The sequence below is a fragment of the Manis pentadactyla genome, chromosome 4, assembly GCF_030020395.1.
Source record: "Manis pentadactyla isolate mManPen7 chromosome 4, mManPen7.hap1, whole genome shotgun sequence".
Lineage (NCBI taxonomy): Eukaryota > Metazoa > Chordata > Mammalia > Pholidota > Manidae > Manis > Manis pentadactyla.
Genome location: NC_080022.1, coordinates 182,865,428 through 182,893,424, shown reverse-complemented (window position 1 = coordinate 182,893,424; position 27,997 = coordinate 182,865,428). Strand labels below are relative to the sequence as shown.

Below are 27,997 nucleotides of genomic sequence, written 5' to 3'. Positions count from 1 at the left end.
CGCCTCTTCCCGTGGGCGGGGTTAGCGGTCGGCGCGGCCGGATCGCGCCACTGCGCAGCCGCAGGAGGGCGGTACCACGGCGGCTGCGAGATGGGGGGGCGCGGAGCAGGCGCCGGAAGTAGCGGTGGTACGGATCCCACCGAGGGGTACTCACCGCAGGCGGCGTCCACCAGAGCCGCGGCCAGAGCCAAGGCCCGAGGGGGTGGGCGTGGCGGCCGCCGAAACACAACACCCTCTGTTCCCTCATCTCGTGCAGCGGCTCCGCGTCGCTCGCCTCCACCCGCTACCATGAGCGAGCGCCTCCGCCCCAGGTGAGATCGCAGGGACCCTTTTCTTATCCAGCACCTTACCCGACGCTGTGTCTTGGGGAATGGAGCCGAGGGGGTGCGCGAAGCGGCGTCCCAGCCAGCGTGCGGCCTGCGGTTCCCCATCTGGGTAATCTGCAGTCTTCGGGAGGAGAGAGAGGGATGCGCGAGCGATCAGGTGCCTGGTCCCTGGGTCCTGGAGGAGTGAGTCTCCAGGGTCTGGGTCTCGCCCCACACCATCTTCCCGGTACTTGGAATGAAGTCTTGTCGGTCCCGGAAGAGGGATGGTGGTCCTAAAGCTTTCCTGTCCTAAATTTAGGAGGGTGGGGGGATGGGAGGAATGTCTGTTCTTCGAGAGGGAGTCCCTAGGGCGTCTGTGAAGGGACGGGGCGGGAGCTCCTGTCTCCCCAAGGTCAGAAAGAAGGATTGGGTTTAACCCCGCTCAGGGAAGGATCGGGTCAGACTGAAGAACTTGTGCCCGGACGGTTGTAAACACTGAAGGGCTGGTGACAAAAGTGGCTTGTGGGCTATCTCTTGGGGATGTAGCATTAAGAGCAGGCAGGATTCTAAACTGTTTGGCTCCGAAGGCGGAAGGTAGGATTTTGTGTGAAGGCACTACTTTAACCTAGGAGTGTTGGGCTGGCTTGACAAATACCAAGTAGAATCTGGACCACGCTGCGATTTCTTTCCTTTTTTCTCCTTCCTTTTTCTCTGAGAAGGTGGGGAGAAGAAAGTTGGAATTAGGTTACCCCAGAATGAAGAGGAGCAGCTTCACTTCAAATTAGAAAAATCCCTCATCGTGGAGTTTGGAGTGAAAACCTATAGATCACTAAGTCCAACTCTCATTTTTCGGATGAGGAAACAGATTTGGAGAGCTCAGTGGATTTACCTGGACCTTTCCAGGTTCGCTGCTCTTTCCTTTATTCCATAGTACTCTCGGTGAGGCTTAAGTTAACACAATAGGGTTTCCTTGGTAGGTTATTCTGGATCTTTTCTAGATGTTCCATGTTTTCATTGGCTCTGAATTTCATTGACATTCTTTCTCCAGGGTCCTGCTCTGGTGATAGTTAATTCAGGGATTAAGATTCTGGAGAGGATCCTCAGGTTATTTGGCCCAATGGAGAAAATCTACAGTTCCCCCAACTGCATTGGCTTATTGATTAGCAGTATGTAGTGAGTAGGCCATAAATCCTCCTTGTATAGAAAATAAGAGGGGATTAAATTTGAAATTAGGGGCCCAGTTACCAACTTGTTACGGGAATTAGGCACAAGATCGTTGGGTATAGTAAGCCAGATCTGACTGCCATTTTTTTCCCTTCCAAAACCAGTTTATACCTTTCAGTCTCTTGGGATGTCTCACATGTGTGAAAGTACAGAAAGATTCATTTTATCCATTGCTGTGCACAAATCTGAATGTGCTTATACTGGTTAGCAGATTGTTTTTATCTTGTACACAAATAATCTCAAACATATTTCCGATAACTTCATTACTATAAAACAAGTGTTTTGATTTGGATGGAATTTCTTACCAGCTTTTCTCTTCACCCCATGTCTCGTGGAGTATGACGGACCAGCTCTCCTGCTCCACCTACCTCAGTATCTCCAAGTCAGTTCAGTTCTCTGGGTTTGTTTTCCCAATTTTAAGATGAAGCATTGGTAGGATGGTGGTTTTTCAAAGTGTTTTCACGGTATTCTGGGATCATCATAGAGGGATGGGTATGTGGCAGGGAAGCCCCAGACTTTAGTTAAAATAAGTCCTTTATCTCGTGTATATTGAGGGATTTTTTTGATAGGAAGAAAGGGCTCTTTTACTTTTTTAAAAAGTTTGAAAACCACTAGTCTCCATACTCTGATTTCTTCAATACTCAGTCTCTAGATGACAGGAAGATTGGAAGAAATGACATGGTGAAAAATGATGTAATCAGCCATCCTTAGAAGTAACAGATACTAGACAATAATCTGTAACTAGATGGCTAGGGAGAAAATAATCAATTATAGGGTGGCTGCTAAAATTACAACCTTGTCTATAGCATTAATGTTGAAAGCTGTAATTGGTGTGGATGGGATTGACCATGAAGCTATAATATTACCAATTATGAACAACATTGGTGAAAGAAGAATGTTTCAAGGGTGGAATCCACAAAGAGCCTAGGATATGGAGAATGAAGAACAGGTAGGGTTCATTCTTAATCCAGTGCCATCCAAAGGAAAGGGACCTCAGCAGGCCAGAGAAAGAATTCTGGTACCTCTAGAAATCAACTGTTTACAAGGCAGAGGTATTTCACAGGATTTTCCCAGAATTTAGTGGAAATCTGCAGAACGAGGCAATCCTTTTTGTCTTTACACGCGTTTTTGCCTTTCAACCTTCTTGATGTATTGTCACAGGAAAAATAGATCTCCCATTATAAATGAGGAAACTGTAAAGTTTTGCTCAGGCTCCTAAGTTTGGTTAGAGTGACTCAGCAGTCCAAAGCACAATCAGCTGTTGGCACACTGATAAAAGAGCTTGGGGACCAACACACTGCCATTCCTATTAATTTTTCTTTGGGTGTCATCTGGCCTTCCGTTAGACATTGCTCTTTAACTGTAGGTTATTTCCATGAAAATTCTCTGGTCATATTAGGATGAAAGTAGCAATTTCTTGGTTCAGTCTTGATAATAGCACATCCATTTAATGGTTATTAAAACCGGGTATTCGTCTAGTTGTTAACCTCCAAGTGCTTCAAAATAATGTGAAGATCTAATCTTCTGGGAGAAAGGTAGGGAGCAGAATGATGATCTTATTTTATAAACAACTGAGTCTTAGAATGAGGTAAATACTGTAGCTTTTTATAGGTTGGTAACCTTTATCAGAACCACATACCCACTATTTATTATTCCAAGCCTAAACTAGACCTATACTCATTAATGAAGTTAGATTTATTCAGAATGTTGTAGAATACAGGGAGGGAATTGAACTCAGGGCGATAAAGTTTCTCCAGTATCCAGATCTCAATTCAGAACCTTAGGATAAAGGGTCTGCCACAGTATTATGCCACACTACTCACACAGAAAATGCATAACTATGTAGAAGGTAACTATATGCTCAAATTCAGTGCTTTCCAAAAAGCTTTTTTTCTCTTTAGCTATAGATATTTGAACCGTTAAGAGTTTTCATTGTAATAGATTATGCTGTTATATGTAAATTGGCCTCTAGCCAATGCTATCCAGTAGAATTTCTGCATTGATTGGAGTGCCCTGTGTCTGTGTATCCAATACATTTTGACACTCGACATATGTGACTTTTGAGTACTGAAAATGTGGCTAGTGTGACTAAGGAAGTGGATTTTAAATTTAAATGCCACAGGTGACTAGTAGCTGCCATATTGAAAAGCACAGTTCCAGGCAATTTGACTTGAAATGACAGCTCCTTTAATTTACTTCTATTTTCTGTCTTCTGAACTGGGGTTTGGAAGTCCTTCTGACAGCACCCGATTCTTGAATAGAATATATACAAATTTTGTCTCTTTTGCACATCTGAGAACATTGGACTATAGCAGATGTGTGATTTTTCTTTAATCCTGAAAATTTTAAGCAGCTTGTGCTACAATCTTAAAATAGCAGTCTGGTGAAGTAATATATCATAATACTAGGTGAATATAGCAGGAATAATTTAATTAATGTGTCTAAGAGTAGACTTCCCAGTGACCGTCCAGAAAAGTAATTTAATACTTCAGAAGATGTAGAGTACAATATTTAAGTTTTTGTTTAATAGGGTAATTGGGGAAAAAAATCAGGGATGAAAGAAAACTAAAGATTAAGGCATGAACCTCTTAAAATAAATTACTGTGAGCACCATTTTTATAGGGATTTTAAGGGTAAATAGGCAAAGGCAGATGCTCTGTCTTAGATGTCATACAGAAAGGAGTAAAACTAGGTAACTTGGAATTGTAATTTCAGGAAGTGGAGAAAGAAGATAAGCTTAATTAGGTGGAGTGTGAAAGCTCAGTTATTAACGTCCTCCTGCTCCTATTTGTTCCCAGTAGGCATTTAAAATTGTCAAGCTTCTTTTTTGAAATTAGTTGTACAAATTAATTTAAGTTCAACCTTGCTGCTATTTTATATTTTTTGCTCTTTGTGCCTGGTGATGGTGTACCTTCCAACCTTTTTTTCCTATTGGGTTATCATTTGATGAATTATGTTTTCTCAGGCAAGAAAGCAAATTTATATGTTCTTATCGTTTCCAGTTTTAAATGTCCAAAAGGTTGGTTGTTGGATTTTATTTTTCTTTTTGTGATTTAATTTCAGGAAAAGGAGAAGGAATGGCAGTGAAGAAGACCACCATCTTCCCCCTCAGACCAAAAAGAGTAGTAGAAACCCTGTCTTTCATGATTCCTGGGACACAGAGGTAGGAAGTGTGGTCAGTCTCTGCTGTTTTCATTGATTAACTTAAATAATTCAGTTTCTTCTGTGCAATTAAAATCACTCTTTGAAGAAATAAAAGTAATCTTACTTGGTTGCAGTGGTTTCAAACTCCCCTGGCCTTTTTTTTTTTTTTTGAGTCATGGCCCCTTTGAGGAAGCTCTGCACACTGTCCCCAGCAAAGCAGTATGTGTCTGCATATATTCATGCATGCATGCACCCCCAGCCAGATTTGTATTTATTAGATGTTTCATGGACTTCTGAAAGCCCATATTTGAACTCCCTATTTCATATTTCAGAAACCGATTTATTTTCTTTATAAATCAATTATTTGTCCTTAAGACAAGTATGTTTTGTTGTTTCCATTCACTTTAAGACAAACTATATGAACACTCAGGAAATAAAATGTATGTGTATGCAAAATCCTAAATTGAGTGGTTTTACATTTTCATTGTGTTCTAAAATGAGCTACTGTGAAGGCAGAGTGAAAGGGGGAAGAGAAGAGAAGGAAGAAAGAGCCCCTGAAGTTTTGGTTTCCTGAAAGAGTGCTTCAGTGTGCATACTGGAGAGCCATGGTGTGTGCAGCTGAAAGGCTTATCTCCGGTGGGGAAAGGAGGCCAGCCATGCAGAGATGCCACTGTTAGATTACACACCTGAAGACGTTGGCCCTTAACAGTTGTCGCCCTAACAGGGAAATCCTCAGTGGCATATTCCTAAGCCCTAACCCTGTCACTTAAAGCAGAATTCTGTATATCACAATTCTTGTATAACCAAAGTAATTTGTACTTTAATTAGTTCTTCATAAGATTTGACCTATATCCAATCTTTACCAGAAATCCAAAGTAACCCTCCCAAGGGGGAAACAACAGTAACTCCCGAGAGGTAATACTGAGAGACAGTGAATAAACGAGTGCAGATAGATCCTAATAAGTGAGTTTCTATAGCTTTTATCTTATAAAAATATTCTTTCATGATTTTTTTTTTCCTTTTTTTAAGTTTGTGATTAACAGAAAAGTAATTTGAGCTTTTGTTTACTGTGGTAATTGGGGAATCTCCTAGATTAAAGAAAACACACGATTAGAGGCTACCATGAACATCAAATGATAAAACTGTGACAGTAATTGAGTTTCCATTCTTTTGAATTACAAGACTATTCATTAAAAAAGTTGGCAGTGATTACTTTTGTGGTATCAGCATCAATGCTGTGATACATGGTGTTACGGTAGTTCAAAGTATAGGAGGTCTAACCCTTTGTATTGATCTTTTTTCCCTATTTCTACAGTCGTGATGCCTGAGAACAGGAATATAAATTGTCAGTTGTCATTTAAAAAAAATTAAACATTTCTGATCCCTTAAGTAAGATTCCTTACTGTTAGTTTTTGTTTTAACTGCTGTTTGTAGAAAATGACCTTCACTCCCTTTCTAAACCTGTGCATCGGTGTCACAGAAGAAAACAACATGTAGTTTATTCAGCCTGTTCATGTGTCTTGTTCTTACTTGTTCAAAGAAATTGAGCAGTCAAACCACTGTAACCATTAAATTAGTCTGAAGGATGGACTAGATTGCCTTTGTTCCAATTAACAGTCAGTACAAGTGCTTTGTATCTGTCAGGGTAATCTGAACTCACTGCAGATGCCTCGTGGGTTGTGACCATCCATCTCAGCCTCGAGGTGCACTTGGAACAAGTGGCTGTGTGCTGGTCTTACCAAGGAGTGAACTGAGTGAACTTGAGGGAGGGCTCGAGAAGCTAAAGGCGGAGGAAAAGCTTTCAAGTGGAAAGTTAAGCCCCGAATAATTGAATCGTCACTATTGGAATAGATCATTGTGTTTATAGCACACAAACACCTGAGTTTAGGGGCATTTGGCTGCTTTTTGGCAATTGTGTATAAAAGGGAAAATAATAAAATGATTGACTTTTAGTGGATTATTAATTGTACTAATCTGTGTAATAAAATACATTGTTAATGAAAATGTTATCTTTTAATTCTAAGATAAGGCCAACAAGGTAAGGTTCCTTAAAACTAACTCAGTTAATTAAGAGAAGTCATTTCCTGTGCTTTCCCTGAAATACTTAAATTTTTAGAATTCTTTTTTGTCTGACTTGCAGAACTTTAATTTGGAAGGAATTCGTTTTAATTCTAAGAGAGATTTAAAGTTATTATGTATAATTATAATTAATCTCCAAAAGTTACCTTTCTCTCCTAAATGTAATAGTATTGGCAAGTACTAGAAAATAAGGTGTGTTTGAATTATGTTAAACTATTAAACTATGCCACAAGTAAATCACGGTTATCTGTGAAATGAAAAGAGTTCTATGCCTCTTTTTTCCTAGATACTATGAAGCTAAAGACTGTGAATGGACTTGCCAGATTAGTTATGTAGAGAGACTTTTAATCCACTTGTGCATTTTCTTCTGCCTTTTGTGACAGGAATTATCATCTCTACTTTACAGATAGAAAAATTGGGGCACAGAAAATTAGTCAGTTGCCCAGATACACAGCTAGTAAGAAGCAGGGTTGATGAGCCCCAGAGCTTGACTGTTGAATTGCTCACTACTAACCGAGGAACGTGCTGTTTCACAGAAGGTGGAACGGGAGTTCTGAGAGACTTTGCTAAATATATTCCGGGGCAGCTAGGTCCTAGACTCCTCTTGAGTCACAGGAACAGAGAAGAAGAATTTCCTCCCTTTATTTTAGCTGGAAAATATTTTTCCAGCTAAATACTAAGATACGGTATCAGCTAGAAAACAATTTTAGATTTTTAGCAAGAAAAAGTGAAGAATTGCAGGTCTAGGCTTTTCTCTAAATTTGAGTTGGTGTTTGAACTGAATACTGAATTTTAACTCCAGTGATTTTGCTTTAATGACATGTGAGCCTTAGGATACTATTTTTAAAATTGAGGTACAATTTTATCTCAATTTTAAATTGGTATAGGAATACATTTTTTTTGTGAAGCCATTCTAGATGAATCATGTTAATGTCTAAGTCAGGTTTGTTTTTCTCTTCAGTGAGCAAGAAATAGTTTATCTGTTTCTGTCTTCCTATCAGATATTGAACAACATCCCCTCACCTTGGACAGTGATTTGGAGGAATTAAAAACTAGCTAATTTAACCTATTTCTTTTCTCTTAAGGGCTGGCCTTTTTGGTTTGAATTTTATCTTTACTAGTAGTGGGAGTAATGCTTTTTTTTTTTTGCTTTTCAGTTTTAATATCTTTAAGTTACACTAGAGGTTTCTATGTAAATATGTTTTCTGGGATATAGGTATGTATCTTATAAAAAGTGATGCTACCTGAATACATAAAAGCAGCACTTTTTTAGAATACTAAGACTCCAATTTTTAAAAATATCTTTAACTTACCAAGATTTTGATTTTCAGGTCACTGTGAAGTAAGTAGAGTGAGAATATAGGGAGATAAAACCTTTTTCTTGTCTCTACTACAGGGGTAAAATTTGATGTCATAATCTTAAAATCCCAAGTATCATCTTAGTGAGAGTGCAGATATAGGACAAAAAATAACAGAACCAAGGGAATCCATGTATCATTCAAATTAGGATTCTCTAAGTCCATTTGTTTTAACTGATAAGATTTAGCTGAATGTTAGGTGGTTTTTTTTTAATAGAGTGAATTTAAATGACAATAGGGATATATAGCATAATTTTTTTAAAAAGTAGCTTAACTCTTAGGTTTTTCCCATTCTCATCTTTAATCTGTTGGAGGGCAGTAGATATATCCTGAGATAGGAATGTTTTGGCAAATTCTTAACAAAAAATTGTTAAGGCTGTGTGTTTAAAACCCTATAAAAAATTAACTCTGAAGTTAATTCTAAAAAATACCATTTAAAATGGAGGAACAGTCCTTTCAAAAATTTGTCTAATTTTTAGTGTATGTTTTAGGGAACTTTGCTTGAAGTTTATGTCCTTGAAACGTTTGTAATATATTGCAGCAGCTCACAGCACCAGAAGCTAGCAATTTCATATTAAAACTGAATGTTAAATAGTGAGGATACATAAACACACATTTTTTCTATAGGTGGGGATTTTCTTTTTTGGCCTGTTGAAAACAGAATGAAGTTACAGATAATATTTCAGTTAGGAAGGAACTTAAAACATGTTTACGTGTTCCAACTATACCTTTCAAGGAAAACTGAGATACAGAAAGGATATGCTCTCTACCCCTTAACACAGAAGAGTGACCACCTGCATTTTCTTTCCTTGCATATTTAGAAAATGGTTTGAATTAGCCCACTGAATTCGTTTGGAATCTTAATGGTGTCATTGGCATCTGCAGACCTGTAATGCTCTTAAATTACTGGGCACTTGAAAACACAGAATTTTACATTAGATATGCTCTCATAGACTTGACCAGGATCATCTCTTGTATTTAATCCAGATTCTGCAACTGACTTAACATGAACTTCATTATGACTCCAGAAAGGGAGTGTGTACAGGAATGACATTTCTTTGATTTTTTGAGGCTCATTTAAATTAAAAGCACCAGTGAATGGGGAGATGGAGGCCACAGGAAACTGGGACTTGAAAGAAAATAAAACATGCTGTTGATCTGCTTTTCCCAATTAAGAAAATGCATATAGCTTTCAGTAATCAGTATACATAGATACTGTGGTTCTCTTTTTATTAAGCACAGAGACTCAAGTAATTCATATTTCTGCCTGGGGGGTTTTCTAAAGATTTTTAGCAGAAATAGTCTGTAGGGTTGTTTTGTTTCTACCATGGATATAAATGGGTTGTCTTTTAAAGTGACTTCACACCCTGGGAAAATAAAGTTAAAAGTAGGCCTCACTGAGGGGCCAGGAATGCTTTACCTCTTGTGTATAATCTGAGCCCTGTGGACTAAGAAAATGAACTTTTTGAACTTCATGACTTACCATACATACTCCTTTCTGCCAAAGACAGTGAAGTGTCCCTCTGCCTTTTCTCTTTCTGCTCCACCTTTTATAAGGTCTCCTGAAAGGTCTTCCTAGTATTTCCCCCTTCCTCTCATCTCTGCAGAGCCTTCTTTCACAGACTGCTCATGGGCTGTCTCCCCTCCACACTCATCTTCCTCGTGCTGAGTCGCCTTCGGCCTAGTGTGCTTCCTTTCTCCCCGTACCACCAGCTGTCGGTTACTGGTTACCTTCAGCTGCTGCCAGTGCTCTCCCGCCTGCCCTCCTTTTCTCTCTGACATCCTCCTCGACTCCCCTGAAACCTTTCTCAACGCTCAGCAGTGCTCTTTCCCAGCAGCCACAGACTGAGCACAATTGCCATGTGTTGTCCTGGATGCTTGGAGTCAACTGGATGTCTCCTTCACTTCCTCCCTCCCATCTCCCTTTGGTGCGGGACAGGTACACACCTCGTTTACATTCCCATGGTCCTCCAGGGCCTGCTTTCCTGCGTGATGTGTTAGAAAACTTCCCAAGGGTCCTCTCTCTGCTCAGTCTCCCTAGGCCTCTCCAATCCCACACAGATCCCCAGCATCCTCACTCCTAAGTACAGATCTGAGCATGTCTTCTATGCTCAGAAACTGTTCCTGCAGATTTTGGGGTGCTTGATAATCTAGCCATAACCTCTTAGGTTTATTTAGTCTCAGTGAAACTCAGCCACACCACACTAAAAGCTTTTCCTCCCAAAGCATTTCCTTTTGATTTTGCTCTTACTGTTCTCTCACTTTTGTCATACCCTGCTTTTTAAAACTCTGCCTCATCCTTCTAGGCCCATTCAGACATTGTTTATTTTAAGGAGCCTCTCCTAGTTCTGTCCACACCTGTTGCTACGGTCTTATCACTGCAGTAGCTGTGTGTGATCGTTGTCAATGGCTGTATTGCTACCGCGTTCTTAAGCTTGGTAAATTCTTGGTGAATGATTATGGAGCCTAGTGAAATGCCACCTTGTACACTGCAGGCACACAAACATTTGTTTGGACAGTGGTTGGACATCGGAATGGTGGTGTGTAGTTGAGCCAGGTTTTCTAGAGGTGGGGCCCTGGCACTTAAATACTCTTAAAAACCACAGGTAATCGCAGAATAGACTGTATCTTGATGGTTCTCTGCTGGGTCTTGCCTGGGTGATGCAGTTACAAGGATGCACTGGTAGATTTTACTGTTGCCTGAGCTAATCGAGACCCCTCCCTTTTCACGCAGATCTTCACAGAATTCTTAGGAGTTGCCTTTGTATATTTTGGAGAACTACTGTTAGTTAGAATCTTCATACATTTTAATTTTATTGTGCTTGCACATAGGGATTTGCAAGGGGTTTTATTTGACATTTGTGACCTTATTCTGTTTTGATGTGTAATACAAATTTGTCATGTAAGTACCCTGGTTAGATGTCAGCACTAAGCCTATATTGAAAATTCACAGAAAAGAAAATGAGCTTTGTAACTGTCGTTTTGGATAAATTGTCTAAGGAATCTGAATCATGCGGATAGGATTCCTATTTGGTGGGTCTGTCTCAGTCCCAAGCCTTTGGTAGAAGAATTTGCTGTCTTTTCAGACCTGGAAGGGTACAAGGTAGACACTTCTGTGCTCATCTAGCAGGTGTAACGTTCAAAGCCATGCCCTGTCATGTAGTGTTCCCCTCCCAGCAGTACTAAAAAGCTCCACTAGTGGGGAAAAATGACCCATTTGCCTTCCTCCTCATCCCTCCCTTTTTCTTTTTCCTATCTCACGGTTTTTGGTTTTATAAGATAAAACGATTTACTTCTGTGTATATCTTAAAGCACTGATAGAGACTTAAAATTTGATTTTAAGTCCTTACGGTTAAAAGGGAAATATTGGTCTTTCCCTTATCCTATAAAGTAGACCAGTTGATGACTGTCAGTTAGCATTACCACCAATTACAATAACTTTCACATTTTTTGACCCTGCCCCATGGAAGTGTTTCATTTTCCTGACCAGGACGTGGCAAATATAGTTGTGCATCACGGGAAAAGTTGCACAGAACAATTACCTTTCCCACGTTGCACTGTTTTCTTTTTTATGGTCGTTGATACCCACTAATGGGTTTTACCTTTAGTTTGAAAAACACTGTTTCATCCACAGATTTTGAGATACTCCTGGAAGCTTGCCCGATAGGGAGGAGACTAGTCTGAATTGGCAGCAAATAGGAGTCGAAGCATATTTGAAAGAGATGTTTTGTTTTTACCTGTGAGTCTGGAAGTTAGAAGTAACTGAAGACCTCATGCTGTTCTGTAGTAGCTCCTTTAGGCCTCTTAACTCATGATAATTTTTTTTTTTTGCCTCAAAAGAAACTTTTTCTATAGAAGCTATAGAAGATAAAGATATTTTAAAATATAGAAGGGCCAGATTCTAAGTATTTGGGCATATGTATCCTTCCAGACTGTTTTTGGTGTGCATGGACGTATACATTAAAGGAAAACATTAAAAAAATCAGCTGACATATACATACTGTCTGTAACCTGTAAAAGAAAAGGTGTTAGACTCACTCTGTCTTGGTATGTGTACATCTCTATCGTTGTTAGTAGCTCAATAGAATTTGTTATAATTCATGTATTGTACTTTCACCAATTTCTCTATTATTAGACATTTAGGTTGTTTCCAATTTTTAGCCGTCATAAACCAGGCCACACTAAATATTTGTATACATGTCTTTATAATAGTTGATATAAACCATGTTTATACAAGTTTTAAAAACTGACCAGAAAACGTAGGATTATTTGTCCCCCCACCTTTTTTACAGTATTGTACAGAAATCTTTTTTAACCTGTTGATAAGGCCTTTTACCTTTTCTCAGACAAGTGTCACCTTTGCTATTACAGTATTTACAGTGTGAAATAAATGTAGTTTGAGAAGGAAGCTTGACTTACTAGAAACTGATTCTAGTTCTTGCCTTAATTTTCAGACAGTACCTGTAACGAGAAACAGTAAAGAAAACAGACTGAGAGGAAACAAAGTGTTCTGTGCGGGGGATTTCTTATCTAGTATAGTAACCTATTTGTTTAATACCCAAGACCTTACCATGTGTACTTAGCCATGTGTGTCCCGCAGTTCTAGGTTGTCACATTCTTGGTTAGGAGAGGCTTTTATGTAATAGTTTTTTTTTGAACTGGCTTTGTCTTCTCAAGTCTTTAATTTACATGCTGGTGCTGGTGACCCTGCCATTGCATTCAGCCCAATAACATGCTTTCAGTTGTTTTTTTGGTAGAAAGATAGGTTGTTTCCTGCTATTTATGGGCAGTGGGGTATGTGACCTGTTGAAGTGGCTCCAAATGACCTATGGACCATGATTCTCAGCTTAAGTCTTACTAATAATGGTATCTTTTGTGAATTGCTTCATCTGCCATTTCAGATACTTTATGTACATGTTATAAAGTATAACTTCTTGATCAAAATGGATAAGCTAGTATTTTAAAAATCACTTTTAAACCTTCTGAAGGTATTTATACATTTATTTTTATTATGGAAATACATAATTACCACATTGCAAAAAAGTTACAGGAAAGGGTAGGAAAAAGAAAGGAACTATTTAATCCCTCCACTCTGACGTGACTACTATGGTCAGTTTTTTTCCAGCCTTTTTTCTTTGTGTAGGTTTTATGTAGTTGTAAGAAGACATTTCAAAACCAACATTTTTGTGTAAGAGACTGTAAATTGGATGCATCAAAGGGCTAAACTGGAAAATTATGCACCAGGTCACTAATTATTAGAATTCTAACTTTCTCACGCATTAATGCTGTCCAGTACAGTATTGAGCTGTAAATAGAGAAGGGTACTGCTAACCAAGTTTTTTTGGCTATTATTTATTAGAAATTTAGTTAAATTTGTAAAATACCTTATTCTGAAATGGATCCTTCCCATTGCCTTCCCTTTTGAGACTTTTAGCAGTGGAAGGTGATTTCTGAGTGATTAAAGTGATAGGGATCTTAGTGGCTTCTCGAAGATGACTAAGACATAAAGTTATGTTAGTTACATTAAAAAAAATTAGGCTTGCCTTGTGTGCACAGGTGTGTACATGCACGTATTAAACTGCAAACATGCTGTCTTTATCAGTAGTAGACTGAGGACTTTCAGGATATTGTGTGTTGCACTGAGAGAATACCATTTCATGTCCATGAGATTATAACCATGAAATTGTCACAGGTTTTTTTATTGTGCCCAGAAACCATTTTGTTTGTTATGAGAAGACCTTTTTAATACCTTGTACCAATGACCGATACTTTCCTTTGGAAGCTGAGAACTTCCTCCTTTTGTTATTGGAAATTACTGAAATGATTGGTAAGAGCAGATAGAAAAGATGTGTAAAGGAGTTAAGATGTGGTTCATGGGGAGGCCTCTGCTGGAATTTGGACCCTGCCACTTCCTAGGGACGTGTGATGGGGTAACAGTCCTTGGCCTCACAGGGCAGTTGTGAGGATTGAATGAAGTGTATCTCAGGTGAATGTACCTGGTGGAGCATAAAAACCCAGTATATGTTTTGATGCTGGTACTCCTCAAACTGAATGAAAGACTCTTAAGTAGGATAGTGTAAATCAAACCACAGTAAAGTTTTTAAGAAAACAACAGCCTGATCATGATGCATTCTTCCCTTCCAGTCGTCCAGCAGTGACAGTGGTGGGAGCAGCAGTGGCGTCTACAGCCCAGACAGGACCAGCGGGCCAGAGAGCAGCCTGTCCCACATCGCCACCGGGTCCGGCCCTAACACCCCTCAGCCCAGGCCCGAGCAGTCTGCACTGTGCCAGGGCCCTTACTTCCACATCAACCAGACCCTGAAGGAGGCCCACTTCCATAGCCTACAGCACCGAGGACGGCCTCCCACATGATGCGCCCGCAGTTTCTTGCCTTCTATGAAGGGACAGCGCTGTGCAGATTTGATATTTCAACTTAAGATGTTTTAAAAAATTGCACAAAAAAATGCCTGTTGGCTTTTCCGTCTATATTTGAAATAACAGGTTAACAGGCGGTTGTTTACTTGTGGTTTTGCTGCACTATTGCAATTTCAAAGGGGCTTTGAAGCAATTTTTTATAGGATTCTTTTGAGGGTGGGTGTCAAATCCATGTTGAGGTAATGGTATGAGGAAAACTCATCTGTGTGTTGAATCCATAGTTTGTCCAGTTCAGATTGATTTCCAGATATGTCAATTAGAAATTTTACTTCATGTAAAAAGGCCTTTTAAAAATGCGGGATCTTCAATTTTTTAAATCCAATAAACCAGTAAAGAGTGTCTAGTTTCCATGAAAAAAACATAAGTTTTTTTCCAAAATATAGAAAGCTTGCTTCAGTCTTGCACTGAAATTCGTTACCATACTACCTCTTGTATGCAGATGTCCTGTCGAAAGTCCTCTGTCTTTGTGACAGACATCAGAGCCAAGTTGGACTGGTAAGTGAAGCAGCCACCCTCCTGTTTCCACTTTGTCATGTATTTGTATTTCTGGAGAGAATGGCTTTCAGATCCTTGTATTCCCAGATCACTTGTTACCATTACTCTTCTAGCACCTACGTCTTAGGCACTAGTAGAAAATATGGCTCAGTTCTGGCAGTTGAGAAATTTGGAATGACTGTTTGTCTTACAGACTTGTTACAGCAGCAGCTTACGTGATTTCATTGGTAATTCCAACCTGTAGTGTCAAGAATGAGGCCATAGACAAATGCTGGCCAAGTGCGAACTATTGGAACTGATGTCTGTGTCACAAGTATTGTGAAACTCTCGGACAAGGATTCACTTTATGCTTAAAGTAACCCCTGACAGTACCTGGGGCCCACATCCCACCACTGAACTGGAAAGACTGGTGTGACTTAGCAGTGAATGAGCACAGGCACAGTTAGAAGAAATGTTGCAGTCGTATTTATTTAGGGGGAGATGGGTATGTTCCCATGTTATTTAGTCATACTAGAGAGCCAACCTAGTTTGAATAACGAAGGTGTAGACGTGTCTTCTTCCTCACCAACAAGGTGTCTGAATAAGGAGCCAGGATGCGTCAGGTCATCTGTTCGGGAGAGTGCCGGGGGGACAACCTGCCATTGCATGTAGAGAAAGTGCCTTAGAGTCTACCCGACCCCTCCTGCCTGCTCACACCCTCCACTCCACTCCACTCGGAGCCCACACGGCACACACAAGCAGCAGCAGCACGGGTAGCTGTAGTAAGGGGACTTGGTGCTTTGTCAAGATTTGAAAAGGACACGGGATGGAATGAGATTTTTATTAAAGGTAAGGACTCTAGGAAAAGGGTAAACATGTACCTCCTTTCCTTGGTTTGTTCCTCTGATGGAGAGAGAGCTTAAAGGTCAGTTACTTGGAGTAGAAACTGCAAGTTGTGGGGAAATGTTATTAATAGCACAGGCCCACGCTTATGGAGTGGATGGTTTGTGCAAGAACTTTTTTAACAACTACCTTCTCCCAAGTTTGAAAACCAGATGTTGGATTTAAGATCTTAATGGGTTTGATAGCAGGGAATATGGAAAAGCCAGTATTGTGTCTAACAGTAAAGCAAACAACAGCCAAGTGCTGTAAGAAGACAAGCTGCTGGAGCTCTCCAGACACACGTGCACAAAGCCCCACTCAGAAATACCAGGAGGACTCCTGCGGGCCTAATGGGTGGCAGCCTACTGAAACAAAAGGCATATTAACCAGAAAATGGACAACTTGAGAAAGCACACTTCATTTCCCACCCAACTGAAAGAAATGGAAGACGAAACAATCACCAAAACAAAAGTTCTCCGAATATAGTCACAGTGTGGGACTAGCAATTAACCCTTTTATCCCACTGCAAATGACAAGGAGTCTCTGTCCTGTCCTGTGTGTCTTCTACAGCCTTGGCAGCCTGAGACACATTTCTTTTATGAGGCTACTTGACAGTGTAAATGGGCTTCTTCTAAAACTTCTATTAGCTCAAGCTAGTAAAACCTTGTACTTCAACATTGCGCCGCCATTAAAAGCAGCATTAGTGCATTTTGTCATTGAGTTCTTTATCGATTGTTTAAAGGGGAGCTAATTGGGTGGTTTGGTGGGAGATGGGGACAGGATCAACAGGGATGGGCTCCTTGCTCTCTGCACTAACCTGAGCTTTTGTTTCGATGCTTCTGCTGGTTGCTTTGGCCTTTCGAGTGCTTGTCATGCTCAGTGGAAGAAGTCCAAACCTCCAAGACAAGACGAAGGAATTTCAGTAGCACGAACAGGAAGCTGGGTCTGGCAAAAACCTCCAAGAATCATTACCTGATCTGCGTCGCTGCCAGGGGCAGGATGTTATGGGGTTCTTGAGAGTTGAAGGTGCTGCTCCGGGGTGTGAACTGGTTCGCTGTGTCAGTGACCAGTCCAAACAGAACCTGACAGATGAGAAACAGCACAGTGACAGGCTGGGGCTTTCATGGCCGGTTAGAGAATCCCTTGTTGGTAATCCATCTCTGTTTTGAGTGTGAATGCTTCAAAATTACTTTTATCACTGCCCACGGATCAGAATCTCAGTCATGTAGCTCTTCTATTCACTTTCTGAGGCTTTGATAAAACCCTAATAATCCTTACCTACAACTACAGGTCAGATCATGGTTGCCTCAGAGGAGAGATTTTAGCTAATCCCCTTTCAGCCTTTAGGACCAAACAGCTGTGTCTTACCACCACCCAACACTGCCTCCTGGAGTAGTAAGTGCGGGAGCAAGTTTATTTTGTAATTTGAGCCTGTGGCTCTTCATGCCCACAGAGCATGTTTTTCACTTGACTTACAGAAGTTCGCTGCACTAGGCGATTAAGGTTGCTGTTGAGGTGTGGTGTAAAAACGTCCAGGTCAAACGGGTCGATGAGTACTTCGAAGTAGTCGGCCACTTTCTCAATTCTGAAAAAAGGATCACAATGATAAGAAAGACCAATCTTACGGTATTTTAATGCTGAAGAAATCCTGGAACTGGATTTATTCTCCTTAATTGCTGACTTAGTGCCCTTGTCACTATGAGAGTGCTTAGGTAATCCTCAAGGGTTTTAACCTGATGTGAATCTAAGTCCAGTCCATCCCTTCCCCATGTCGTTTTCAGGGAGGCCCAAATTGTACCCAACAGTTGGTGGGCCCCCACAGAAAGAAGAAATGAGATTCCACCTACCACACTTGGCCAAGGGGTTTATCTAGCAGGTGGCCATTATTTATCTTGGTGGTAATATGAGCACTAACTGTTTAAAACAAACACAACTAATGTGCAGTAAGAGGCTGAATCTTGGGTGGCTTCCCAGGAGAGGGGCCGTTTGCATTTGGGAGAAACTGCGCTGGGAAAGCCCCAGGAGGAATGGGTACCTGGAGTCCTGTTTGCCGCGGCCACTCTTCCCTTCCTCGCCCTTGGCTGTCAGAACCATGGTGAGATACCGCAGATCATAAAGCAGCTGCAGTGCCCGGTTCTGGGTCATTGGAAATGCACCTTCTTTCTGCAAGTCAATTTCCCATCCCCACCCATTAAGGGAGATGACTTATTATGTGAACATAATAAACAGCTTCATGTTTAGTTGAGTTACAGTTTGTTATTTCAGAAGCAGAAGCTTTTTTTTATACTTGTAAGGCCAGTTTAATCTCGTAACAACAAAAACAGGTTATGTTAGAAACTTGGTCTAAACAAAACTAAAAACAGGAGAGGCCCAATCCTTAAAAAAAAAAGCCTCAGTTGCTATAGATGGTTGTTTCAATGAAAAAAGCCTCCTTTCTTGAAGGAAAGAGACTTACCTGGATACTTCCTTAATCAGAAGTTAGTCCTGGTTTTTAAAATGTTACTAAAGAAGTGGGAATGGACCCGAAGGGCAGGATGCTTCCTAGGAGGAGAGGGAAGCAAAGGGCTGGGAGCTGAGAAGCCCTTGAATGTCAGTACTTCTGAGGGCCACAGGCTGTGCTTTGCAACTGCTGCAACTTCCTCACAGTCCCCCAAGCAGTTTATCTGCATGACCACACTGGATCCTGAGGCGAGAAGGGTTGTGACTTGCCTGATGCCAATGGCAGGGCTGGAGCTGGGAAGCAGGTCTTTTTTTTTACTTTGAAGCTCTCATTCTACTTGTACTGAACCACCTTTTTAGTGAAGACTTGCTTGACCCTTGAGAGTGGGTATAATTAAACTTGCAGAGCTGGAAGCCACTGCTAAGTAGATGGCCTGGGCTGAGGTAACCCTGACCCTTGGAATCCCTGATGTGAACTGGCCAAACTCAAGAAAAAGCTAAGGTGTTTATTTCTGTTTTTAATTAAAAAAAAAGAAAAAAAAAACCACCTACCTTCACCTGTTTTCCTTCTGCAAGTTTCTCATAGGCGGCTACTACTTGAGCTACACAGCTTTTCAGCATCTCCTGCAGCGTCACCTCTGGCAAGGCATGGCCTCCCACCCGATTAATTTCCTGGCATAAGCTGAACAGGAAGGACTGTACATACCAGGACGGCTGAAAGAACGAAGGCACACGGAGTTGCCAACTTGCACCGATTAAATGAGACGAGGTAAAAGCGAGTCCAGTTACCCTGCCTAGGCTTATGTGCCAGGACCTTGACCTCTCACAGCAGTTAACAGGTACCAGTGACATCTGCGGTCATTCACTTGGTGGCCTGGGGTTGACCTGGCAGGCAGCACTGTCTTTTAGGTTGCTCTTTACTTTAGGGTGGGTGGTTCTCTAATGAGCCCAGAGGCCCCGCTGCAAGAGGGAAGAACTACTGACTGGCTTCTCGGACAGTCTGCTGTTGACCTGGTCCTGTGTCTGCTTTGCCGCTCCTCCTGCCCCAAAATAGTACTTCAGCACTATTCACAAGTACTGAAGTAAGCAGTACTTTCAACTCTTCCTCAGAAGCTGCACGTTGGTTTTCTAGAGGCTTCCTCCTCTCCAAGAGCAGGTTTTCCCCTTCCGGCCCACGGCCCTGACCGTAACACTTCTTACCTGTATAGGGAGTCGGATCTTGGATGTGACGCTACTTCCTGACTCAGCTTCCTCCTGAATTTCTAGTTCATCCCAGCTGGTGGCCATGGCCAGGACCGAGCCAGCGTCATCTGCAAGTAATGACTGGGTGAATCCATGAGCCAGAACCTGGTAATAAAAGGCAGATATCCATACAGGCCACTAGGCTCCTTTGCAGAGTTTATTTCAAGCTACCAGTGATGCTGAGACAGCTTCTGCTACTTAGGTCACGTACGGGACACCAAGTGGTACCAGCACTCTCCTGGCTAACTGCCGAGAGCAGCAATGGGAACTTTGTTGCTAACTCTACCCTCCAAATGTCAGGGGTCACCTGGGAAGATGCCAGTGGAGACTACAGAAAATAAGATACTTAGAGTGAAGAGTAGGAAATAATAGGCCCTTGCCCAGGGAGAAAGTCTTTCATTCCTATCAGCTGGGAGGAAAAATACCCAGGGTTTCTGTCTATAAAGTCTTGGCTAAAATGAATGGAAAAGTTTTTACATTTGAACAATCTGACAGAGACCAGTGAAAATACCTGTATATATAAATAAGAATACCTATATATATAAATAAGTATAAATAAGAATTGTTATTCCCTTCCTATTGAGAGAACCTACTGAGGCTGGCTGCCCGGAATACGGTAAAAGGGAAGCAAAATGGGGATTGGCTGGTGGCATGGGCAGCATAGGCTTACGTGTCACTCACGTTCACAACTGCCGTGCTCCAGACCCGGTAGCCCATTATGCTCTGCTGGAGGAGCAGGGCCTTAACTTCCTGCCACTTGGCCTGCACAGGAATTACTTCCTGAGGTTTCCCCTTGCCCTGCTTTTTCAGAGCCCTAGACTCCCTTGCAGGTTTCTCAGAGCTCCCTGCTTTTCCCAGGATGCACTGCTTCAGGTGGGGACACAGTTCTCCCAGTGACTGGCAGAGTCTGGCCATGAAAAGGACAGCATGCAGCCTGACACCGCTGAGGACATCCTGCTGCCCCTGCACCACTTGTTCGATGCTTTGCAGCTCAGCCTGGATGCAGTCTATGATGTGCCTGATGCATGCCACCGAGTGGGTCCGCAGCATCTCCTGCACGGTCCCGGCATCTGCGTACCGGTCAAAGGCACAGTTCTTGGCTTGCATGGGGGACATGTCCTTGGGCAGTGTTGCGTCACTGGAGGGAAGGTAAGCCAGGAGATCATTCAATTTAACCTTCAGTTTGGAGTCTAGGGCAGAACAGAAGTTCTGCACACAAGGGCTGATAGCTTGTGCTTTCATGGAGAGCCCGCTGCTGGCAAACTGGTCCCGGTTTGCCACGTTGACCCAGGCAGCATCAGGAGGCAGGTCGCTCGGACTCTCAGACCAGAGAAAGAGGGACATATTGTGCTCCAAGTGGATGTGCCTGTTTGAAGTGGCGTGACTGGTGCTGCTTTCAAGCTCCTGCAAAGCCGAAGTGAGGAGCTCTTTGGAACTAGTGGAAATGGTGTCAAAGCCTTCTTTGGTCAGGGTCTAGGAGAAAATAAGAGAGGAGTTTGAATCACCGCTCCTTTCAGGAAATCTCAAAACGAGGACCAAGTGGCAATTCCTCCCAGCAGTCAAAACATCCTCCGCCACGCTTGGGAAGATGGCATGGTGTCGGCAGAGATCAAAGTCATCGCTGATGGACACGGACACATTTCTGACCATGACTGGCCAGGTCTCTTTTTTAGCAGACTCTGTTCGCTTCAGTGGTTCACTGCCCAGAAGAGCCAACCCTGGGGTGAGTCAGCAGGGAAAGAATATACTTAGGAAGTGACAGGGGTCGGTCTACCCAGACGGTCAAACGATCCCGTGAGGAGTGGCTGTAAGACAGCTGGAGCATGTGACTTCCCACCTCACCTGTAATCGGTCCAGGAACAGTTGCTGCATCAAATCTTCCCAGAATGAGAGTGGATCCTCCAGAAGCCGCTGACATATCACATCCCAGCTGTGACTGGTGGGCTCATTGGTGAGTAATTCCCACACGCCGTCCCGGATGCCTGCAAGACCTTTCATGCTCTTCACGTACATTAGCAGGTTGCTGACCCCATTTTTAATGTCTTCATTGCACCTGCAACAAAATCGTTTTTTTGGGAGCTTCATTACATTCATGGGTTTCACACCTTTACTAAGAAAAAGCAGGACTCTATTTGAAAACCTCTTACCTGGGTCCCAGTATTTATATATATATATGTATATATTTCAGTGTGTTTATAAAAATACATAAACACAGCATTACTGGCTGGACTGGGGTGTGGAGCCTGTAGCCCTTTCACCAGGCCTATCCTTGCTTGCCTGAGGTATCTATCTAGAAGTCTAAAGCCCATAGAGAAGGGCTTTAAAGACCACTGCACTACATAAAAGCTTAGAAGTGGCAGAACTCTTACATAAAGAGAATTTAAAATCCTCTACGTGACATTTTGAAAGATAAATTCCTTCTTGGTTCTCCCACACCACTGGAGGCTAGCTAACCCACCATGAAGGCAGTGGAAGGGGCTGAGTGAGTGGCTGGCAGCACCCCCCACCCCCCGCCCATTCCTCTCTGGCCCTTGTGTGGCCACATACAAGGCTGCATGGCTGGTTCCTGCCTGCTCAGGCAAGTTCTGCTACTCACATGTGAATCCATTTCTGCAGTGTATCTTTCAGGTATTCCTGGCTGATGGGATGTGCAAGGGTTCGCAGAGCTGGCTGGAACTCGACGATGGACGCTGGCAGGTGTCTGAACCAGCTGCAGAGCTTCATCTCCTCTTGCAGGACACCAATGCCCCTTCCTAAAGACAAGGCCAGTGAGAAGTAATTGAAAGCGTATTACAAACGGACCTAGAAGGAATTTCCAAAAATCATCTAGCGTTCTCTGGGCTTTCCCCCTAAAATAGTGGGGGAAAGAAGGCACAGAATATGTCCCTCGTCAGGGAGCTGGCAGCTTCCCTCCAACTCTGGTCATCCTGTTGGCTGAGAAGAAGGCAAAGGACAGCAAGGAAAGCAATGGGGGAAGGAGAGAGAGGAGATCTGAGTGCTGGGAGGCCCTGGACTTTGTAAAGGAGGGCAGGGCTTCAGTTGCCGGAAGATGAAAGGTGACGGTTTCCCTCCTCACCACTCTCCACCCCCGTCGAGGAGCAAAGGGAAGCGCCAGTGAGCACTCATCCGGGTCAGCTGAGCCGTAGCTTTCGGCAGGGGGCTCTCAGGCAGGGCCCAGGCCTGGGGTGTGACTCGGGCCCAGTCACTGTGTTCTGTGCACGAGCGAGCACCCCCTGGAGTCTGAAACACAGGGGCCGTCTGGGGTCTCTTGTACTTGTTTTTTAAGGCCATGACCGATTAGCCAATACTCACCTTTCAGGAGTGGGAATAAGTATGAAATGCAAGCACCTCTGGGAAACCAGGGAATAAGGAATTGGTGCCCTACCTGGCAGATAAGCCAAAGTGCCACATCTCTGAGAATGACCACACAGCTGTCACCGCATTCTACTCGTTTCCAAGTTCCTTTGGCTGCGTCTCTGTCTGACCTGCGTCCTGGAGTTCCCTGAGGCATTCAGTTCTCTGTCTTCCTCTCTTACTGATGACCTTCCCATCCCTGTGGCTTCAAACAACAGCCATACACAGAGGACCACAGACGCATGTCTTCAGCCTGGCCTCTCACCGCTGTTCCAACCCACGGTCGCCTGCCCACTCCACATTTCCATTCCAAGGTCTCAGTTGTCTCCAACAGAGTATTTTCAAGAGTAAACACATCACCAGCCCTTTCAAGCCAGCTCCTTTTCTAGTAAATCTGGACACCTCCCTTCCACACCCTCACCAGCCAATCCACCACCAAATGGTCTCCTAAACAGAAGTCCGAGTCCACAGAGCTCTGCATTACCTGGTCATGTCCTGTAGACTGGCCCCATCTCGTTACGCTGCTCTTCCCTCACCCAATACCCCTTAGCCTCACCTTGCTTCCTTTCAGTTCTTCAAATAGATGAACATCCTCCTAGCCATCAGGACCTTCGCACATCGTCTTCCCTTGGCCTGGAGCTGTCTTCTGTGCCTCATTCATCTAACTAACTTTTATTCAAGTTTCAGTTTAAATATCACTTCTCCAGGGAAAGTAACATTGGTGAGGTCCCTCCTTTCAATGCTCTCAAGTCAACTTGCACTTGGCCTTTATAGCAATGCCCAGTATTGATATTAAACAGATATACGTGTAGTGTGAGTTCAAAATCTGCCTCTACCACTAGACTATGATCTCCACGACGGTGGGGGTCCATATTTGTCCAGTTCACTGCTGTATCCCCAGGGCCTAGCACAGTAGCTGGCAGATGGTAGATGCTCAGTTAACCACCAGTTGAGTGAATCAGAAAATAAAAGAGGTTGGCTATGAGCTCACCGCTAGTTTGCTGGCCTGTGATGGTCTCCAGTGTTGAGAAGAGCAAACCACATGGCAGGGACGGATCTGGCAGCTGACCTTCTGGTAAAGTGTAGAAAACAGCATGAGCTTGGTTCAAAGTGGTGGCCAGCAACTCCACTAATGAGCAAATCTGAGCCTTGATGCCAGCACCTACAGGAAGAAACCATCCTATTTTAAACGATTTAGAATAGTTAGAATGGAGTCCAGATGCTTCAGTCTCCCTCAGCTCATCCTCTTCCACTTCCATGTTTAAGGATCAAATTATGGACAGAGGCCACACCCACCATGGTGCGGCTGGTTGAGAAGCTTCTGAATAGCTGCCTTTCTGGCCAACAGGAAGTCTGTCAGGGCTTGGCGAGGAGAACTCTCTTCTAGGAGCATTATAGCGCACAGGGCCTCAGCCACAGCTTGGTCAGACACCGCTTGGCATTTGAGCAACATCTTGCTTTCATGCAGAATGGCTGATCTAGAAAGATGACAAAAGTCAATGGAGAATTTATTCTACATCTTGGAAGAAAAACCCTGATACATCAGGAAAGAAGACACTGTAACCGCAGTGGTGGAGCGTGGCCACTACCAGATCTTTATACTGGATGCACTTACCGGAAGTGGCTGGCCGCAGCCACCTGCCGGATGAGTATGGGGAACCGGGAGAGGACGGGGCTGTATCGGGAACTGGGAGGATCCAACTGCAGCAGTTTGTGAAGGTGGCAGCCCAGCAAGTAGAGCTGTGTGGCATGGAGATACTGCGAGGCCTCCATCGAGCTCCAGATCTTCTCAGGAATTTCTAAAAGGAGCTTGATCTGGGCAGCCATGCTATAGAACTTCTCCTGGGATGGCTGCTGCGGCTGCAGGGAAAGGCATAGGATGAGATCAGAAGAACAAACAAAAGCAAGGCCAGTGTTGGGCAGGTTTGGAGAGACATGTGGGGGTGTTTTAGGGTACAGAGCTTTTATTAAGCCTGATTCAATGCCACCCAGTGAGGTATCAGAGTTCAGTGTGGTCTAATTCCTGCAGTTAGGCATGCCGGCCAGTCCCACTGGTTTTTCCTACCAGCTGCGTGCGTCTTTGCTCAGTCCCACGGAGAGGCAAACTTACTCCCGTCACCTCACATCTGGCTATCAGTGATCTTGTGACGTCTTAGGAGCACGGAGCCCTGTGGACCACTAAAGGGAGCTTCCGCCTTCCCTTTTCTGATGTTCAGCCTTCTGACATTTTCTCTGCTGCTTTGAGTGCCCCATGGACTTCTTTGCTGGCTCTTCCTCTTCACCAACCTTCCACCACATCTTCATCTGGTTCAATCCTCATGCTTCTACTCAGCTTGGTCTAGCCCCTTACTCCAGGATTCTCTTCCCTCAAACATCACCTCTATGCAGAACACCACACTACCACACCTTTTAGTCCTCATCACTCCCGAGTCCTAATCGAGCCTTTTCTGCTGCTGCCTGCTAAGTGTCTTTGCCATTCTATAATCAGTGTTTTTAAAATTAAGTTTACCTTCCTGCCAAAAATTTTAGTCATCTGACTGCCCTATGTAACTTAGCGTGTACCACTGCTCTGCTCCAAATCCCCAGGGAATTCACATCCTTCCGATGGTTCTGCTGATCTCCACTATCTAAGTTTCTGATACCAACCACTTCCATGATTGTAATGCAGGTCATTACCATCTCAAACTTAGATTAATCCAAAATATCTCACATGTGCTGTGTTCATTCTCTACCCCCACCAATCTCTCCTCCTCCTCTGCTGTCAGATTAACCTTCTTCAAAGGCCATTTAGACTTATCTTTGCTCTTTTCTAAAGGGTCCCTCACAGCTTAGTATCTTCTTAGTCTGGTTGTCAAGGATTTCCTGCCCTTCCACTAATTTCTTGAGTCCACTGGTTCTCATGTGTGGCATAGGAAGGTGATTTCAGCCCCCCACCCCGGCAATATCTGGAGACATTTTTGACTATCAGAAGAGGAGAGGGGGTTGTTACTGGCATCTAGTGGGTAGGGGCCAGGGATGCTTAGAGACACCCTCCAATGCACAGGGCAGCTGCACCAACAAAGAATGACCCAGCCCAAAATGTCAGTAGCACCAAAGTTGAGAAAACCCGCTGCAATCAAATTGATTACCTGCTTTTAATTGTCTTCATGTATTCCAGACCCACATTCCAAACCTCACCTGCCCTTCAGGGTCCTCCTTTACTGAGAAGGAGCCAAGTCTGGAGTGACTTCCTACAGAAATCTTACGGTAAATGTACAGATTATTTGGGTAATCAATCACCCATTATCCTAAATTGTTTTCTACAGCTATTCCAAATTATTTACATTTTTCTCATCAATTTTCCATGAATTTAACTCCTCAACTAGACCATAAGCTCCTTCAGAGCAGGAATTGGGGGACTTTGCTTCTTTGTGCCTTGAACTGAAAGTATTCAAAATTTTTGTGGGTTTGAGAACAAATCAGATGTAACAACTATAAAAATAATGTATTTCTAAAGTGGGGCATAGCACAAGTTAGCTTTTTAATAAACCTGGAAGCATGACTCAGTTATAGCAAAAACTGGCCACCTAAGGACGGGTGTTGACAAAAGGCACAGCTTACAGAGGGATGCAGTATCATTTCAAAACCTAGCAAGTATTTTGTTATCGTCTGTGGTTCTTTTGTGGGAGTCCTGCCTACTGACCTGGATTCTTCTAAAGCTCAGGTTGTATTAAAAAGTTCCAAACTAGAGCTGAATTGTACTTTTGCAATTTCTTCTTCCACGACCCTGTAAGGTCTCCAAGGATGTTAAAAGCAAATTACTTGTTTACTGTTCTCACCCTCCCTGCCCACTTTATCATCCCTAAGTCAGCATTCTTTAGGAACACAAAATGCTGCACCAATATTAGGCTGTGTTTAGTGCCGTATCCTAACACAGCAGGTCCGATCATTAGTGTTTGTTGGAAAGAACACTTAGGGATAACCTGATTGAATAACCTTAGTTTCCTAAAATGAAAATGTTCCACTGTAAAAAAGATGAAGGCTTGATGGCTAGTAATGTCCTGCAACTACAACAAAAGGTGGAATAGCTATCTGGGGTTGTGTAAATTATTCCTGGGAGTAGGGTGGGGATCTTGGGGGGAAGATCGGATTGAGGAATGAACGACTTGGTGGCGGAAAGGAGTCAACGTTAAGGGGGAAATCTCTTCTAAGAATAATGTCGGGAAATGTTATATAGCTAATGAGTTGACTGTCTAGCGAGAGACCCGAGGCCTTCTCATCTAAAGCTGGGAGAGCCCCGGGAACGTACGAGTAAGGCGAGGGACTGGGGGCCCGGAAGTCCGGGGAGACGCCTGAAGAAACGGCCCAAGGCCTCTCAGAACCGACCGCAGCCAGTGAGAGGGTTGCCCTGCCCGCGTCCTCCCGAGGAGGGGCGGCCACCAGGACCGCGGGCTCTTCCCCAAGGTAGGCGAGGCTCCGGCGGGGCCGGGGGCTGGGAGCTGGCCCGCGGCGGTGGGAGGACCGGGGAGGCGGGCCCGCTGGGAGGGAGCGGGGTCCGGGGCTGACCTGCGGCTCCCGGGGAGGCCGGGGCGCGGCCGGCTGGCGGAGGCGGGCGCAGTACTCGTCGGTGGCCTTCACGGCGTCCACCAGCCCCTCGGCGCAGCGGCGCATCTGGCCGATGGTGTCGGCCGCCTCGATCAGGTCGCGGTACCGCTCGCCCACCATCTGCCGCAGCTCCTCCTTTTTGTGCTCGATCTCGGCCCGAACCTGGCGCTCCAGCCCGCGAATCTCCTCCGCTCCATGTGTCTCGAAAAGCGCCGCTGGGTCGCGCAGATCCAGCCGTTTCAGCGCCGAGGACGTGGCCGTCGCTGCCATAGCGAACCGCTCAGTCTTCCGACGGGCCACTTCCGCCGGCCGCCCCGCCCCGCGGCCATCTTGGTTCGGGGCGGAAGCGCTTCCGCCCCGCTGGGGCCATGCTTATTTCGGACTCCTCCGGGCGGAAAGGGGCGGTATTTTTTTTCAAAGTGGGGTTGTGGGTGGGCTGATCGCTAAGGCTTGCGGCTCGTCTGTGGTCCACCTTTG

At 43.8% G+C, this 27,997-nt stretch overlaps 3 protein-coding genes across 7 annotated transcripts in view; 2 read left to right on the top strand and 1 right to left on the bottom strand.

The window, feature by feature from the left end:
- Positions 1-37: 37 nt before the first annotated feature.
- Positions 38-16,621, top strand: FAM104A (family with sequence similarity 104 member A). 2 transcript variants are annotated; one of them, XM_036900196.2, is made up of 3 exons: positions 38-311; positions 4,593-4,692; positions 14,255-14,884. In XM_036900196.2, the coding sequence occupies exons 1-3, from the start codon at positions 91-93 to the stop codon at positions 14,480-14,482; spliced, it is 549 nt and encodes a 182-aa protein (XP_036756091.1). In that variant the 5' UTR covers positions 38-90; the 3' UTR covers positions 14,483-14,884. The 2 variants fall into 2 exon arrangements, with proteins under 2 accessions (XP_036756091.1, XP_057357653.1); XM_057501670.1 differs by having other exon boundaries at positions 304-435; positions 14,255-16,621.
- On the bottom strand, positions 15,483-27,831 carry COG1 (component of oligomeric golgi complex 1). Of its 3 annotated transcripts, XM_036900195.2 has the most exons (15): positions 27,482-27,831; positions 24,552-24,796; positions 24,233-24,414; positions 23,928-24,098; positions 22,179-22,335; positions 21,425-21,635; positions 20,264-21,055; positions 19,541-19,687; positions 18,893-19,054; positions 17,937-18,064; positions 17,378-17,486; positions 16,874-16,983; positions 16,719-16,797; positions 16,230-16,266; positions 15,483-15,675 (listed from the first exon to the last, which is right to left on the bottom strand). In XM_036900195.2, exons 1-14 carry the CDS (start codon positions 27,788-27,790, stop codon positions 16,264-16,266), a joined length of 2,805 nt encoding a protein of 934 aa, XP_036756090.2. In that variant the 5' UTR covers positions 27,791-27,831; the 3' UTR covers positions 15,483-15,675; positions 16,230-16,263. The 3 variants fall into 3 exon arrangements, with proteins under 3 accessions (XP_036756090.2, XP_036756089.2, XP_036756088.2); XM_036900194.2 differs by having other exon boundaries at positions 15,483-16,266; XM_036900193.2 differs by lacking the exon at positions 16,230-16,266.
- The window catches only part of SLC39A11 (solute carrier family 39 member 11), a 382,305-nt gene continuing 381,529 nt past the window's right edge, over positions 27,222-27,997 (top strand). Inside the window, exon 1 of one of the 2 annotated variants that reach the window (XM_057501668.1) lies at positions 27,222-27,379. The gene's annotated coding sequence lies outside the window, so the exon portion shown is untranslated. The remainder of the gene's footprint in view (positions 27,380-27,997) is intronic. The other variant, XM_057501669.1, reaches the window with a different exon arrangement.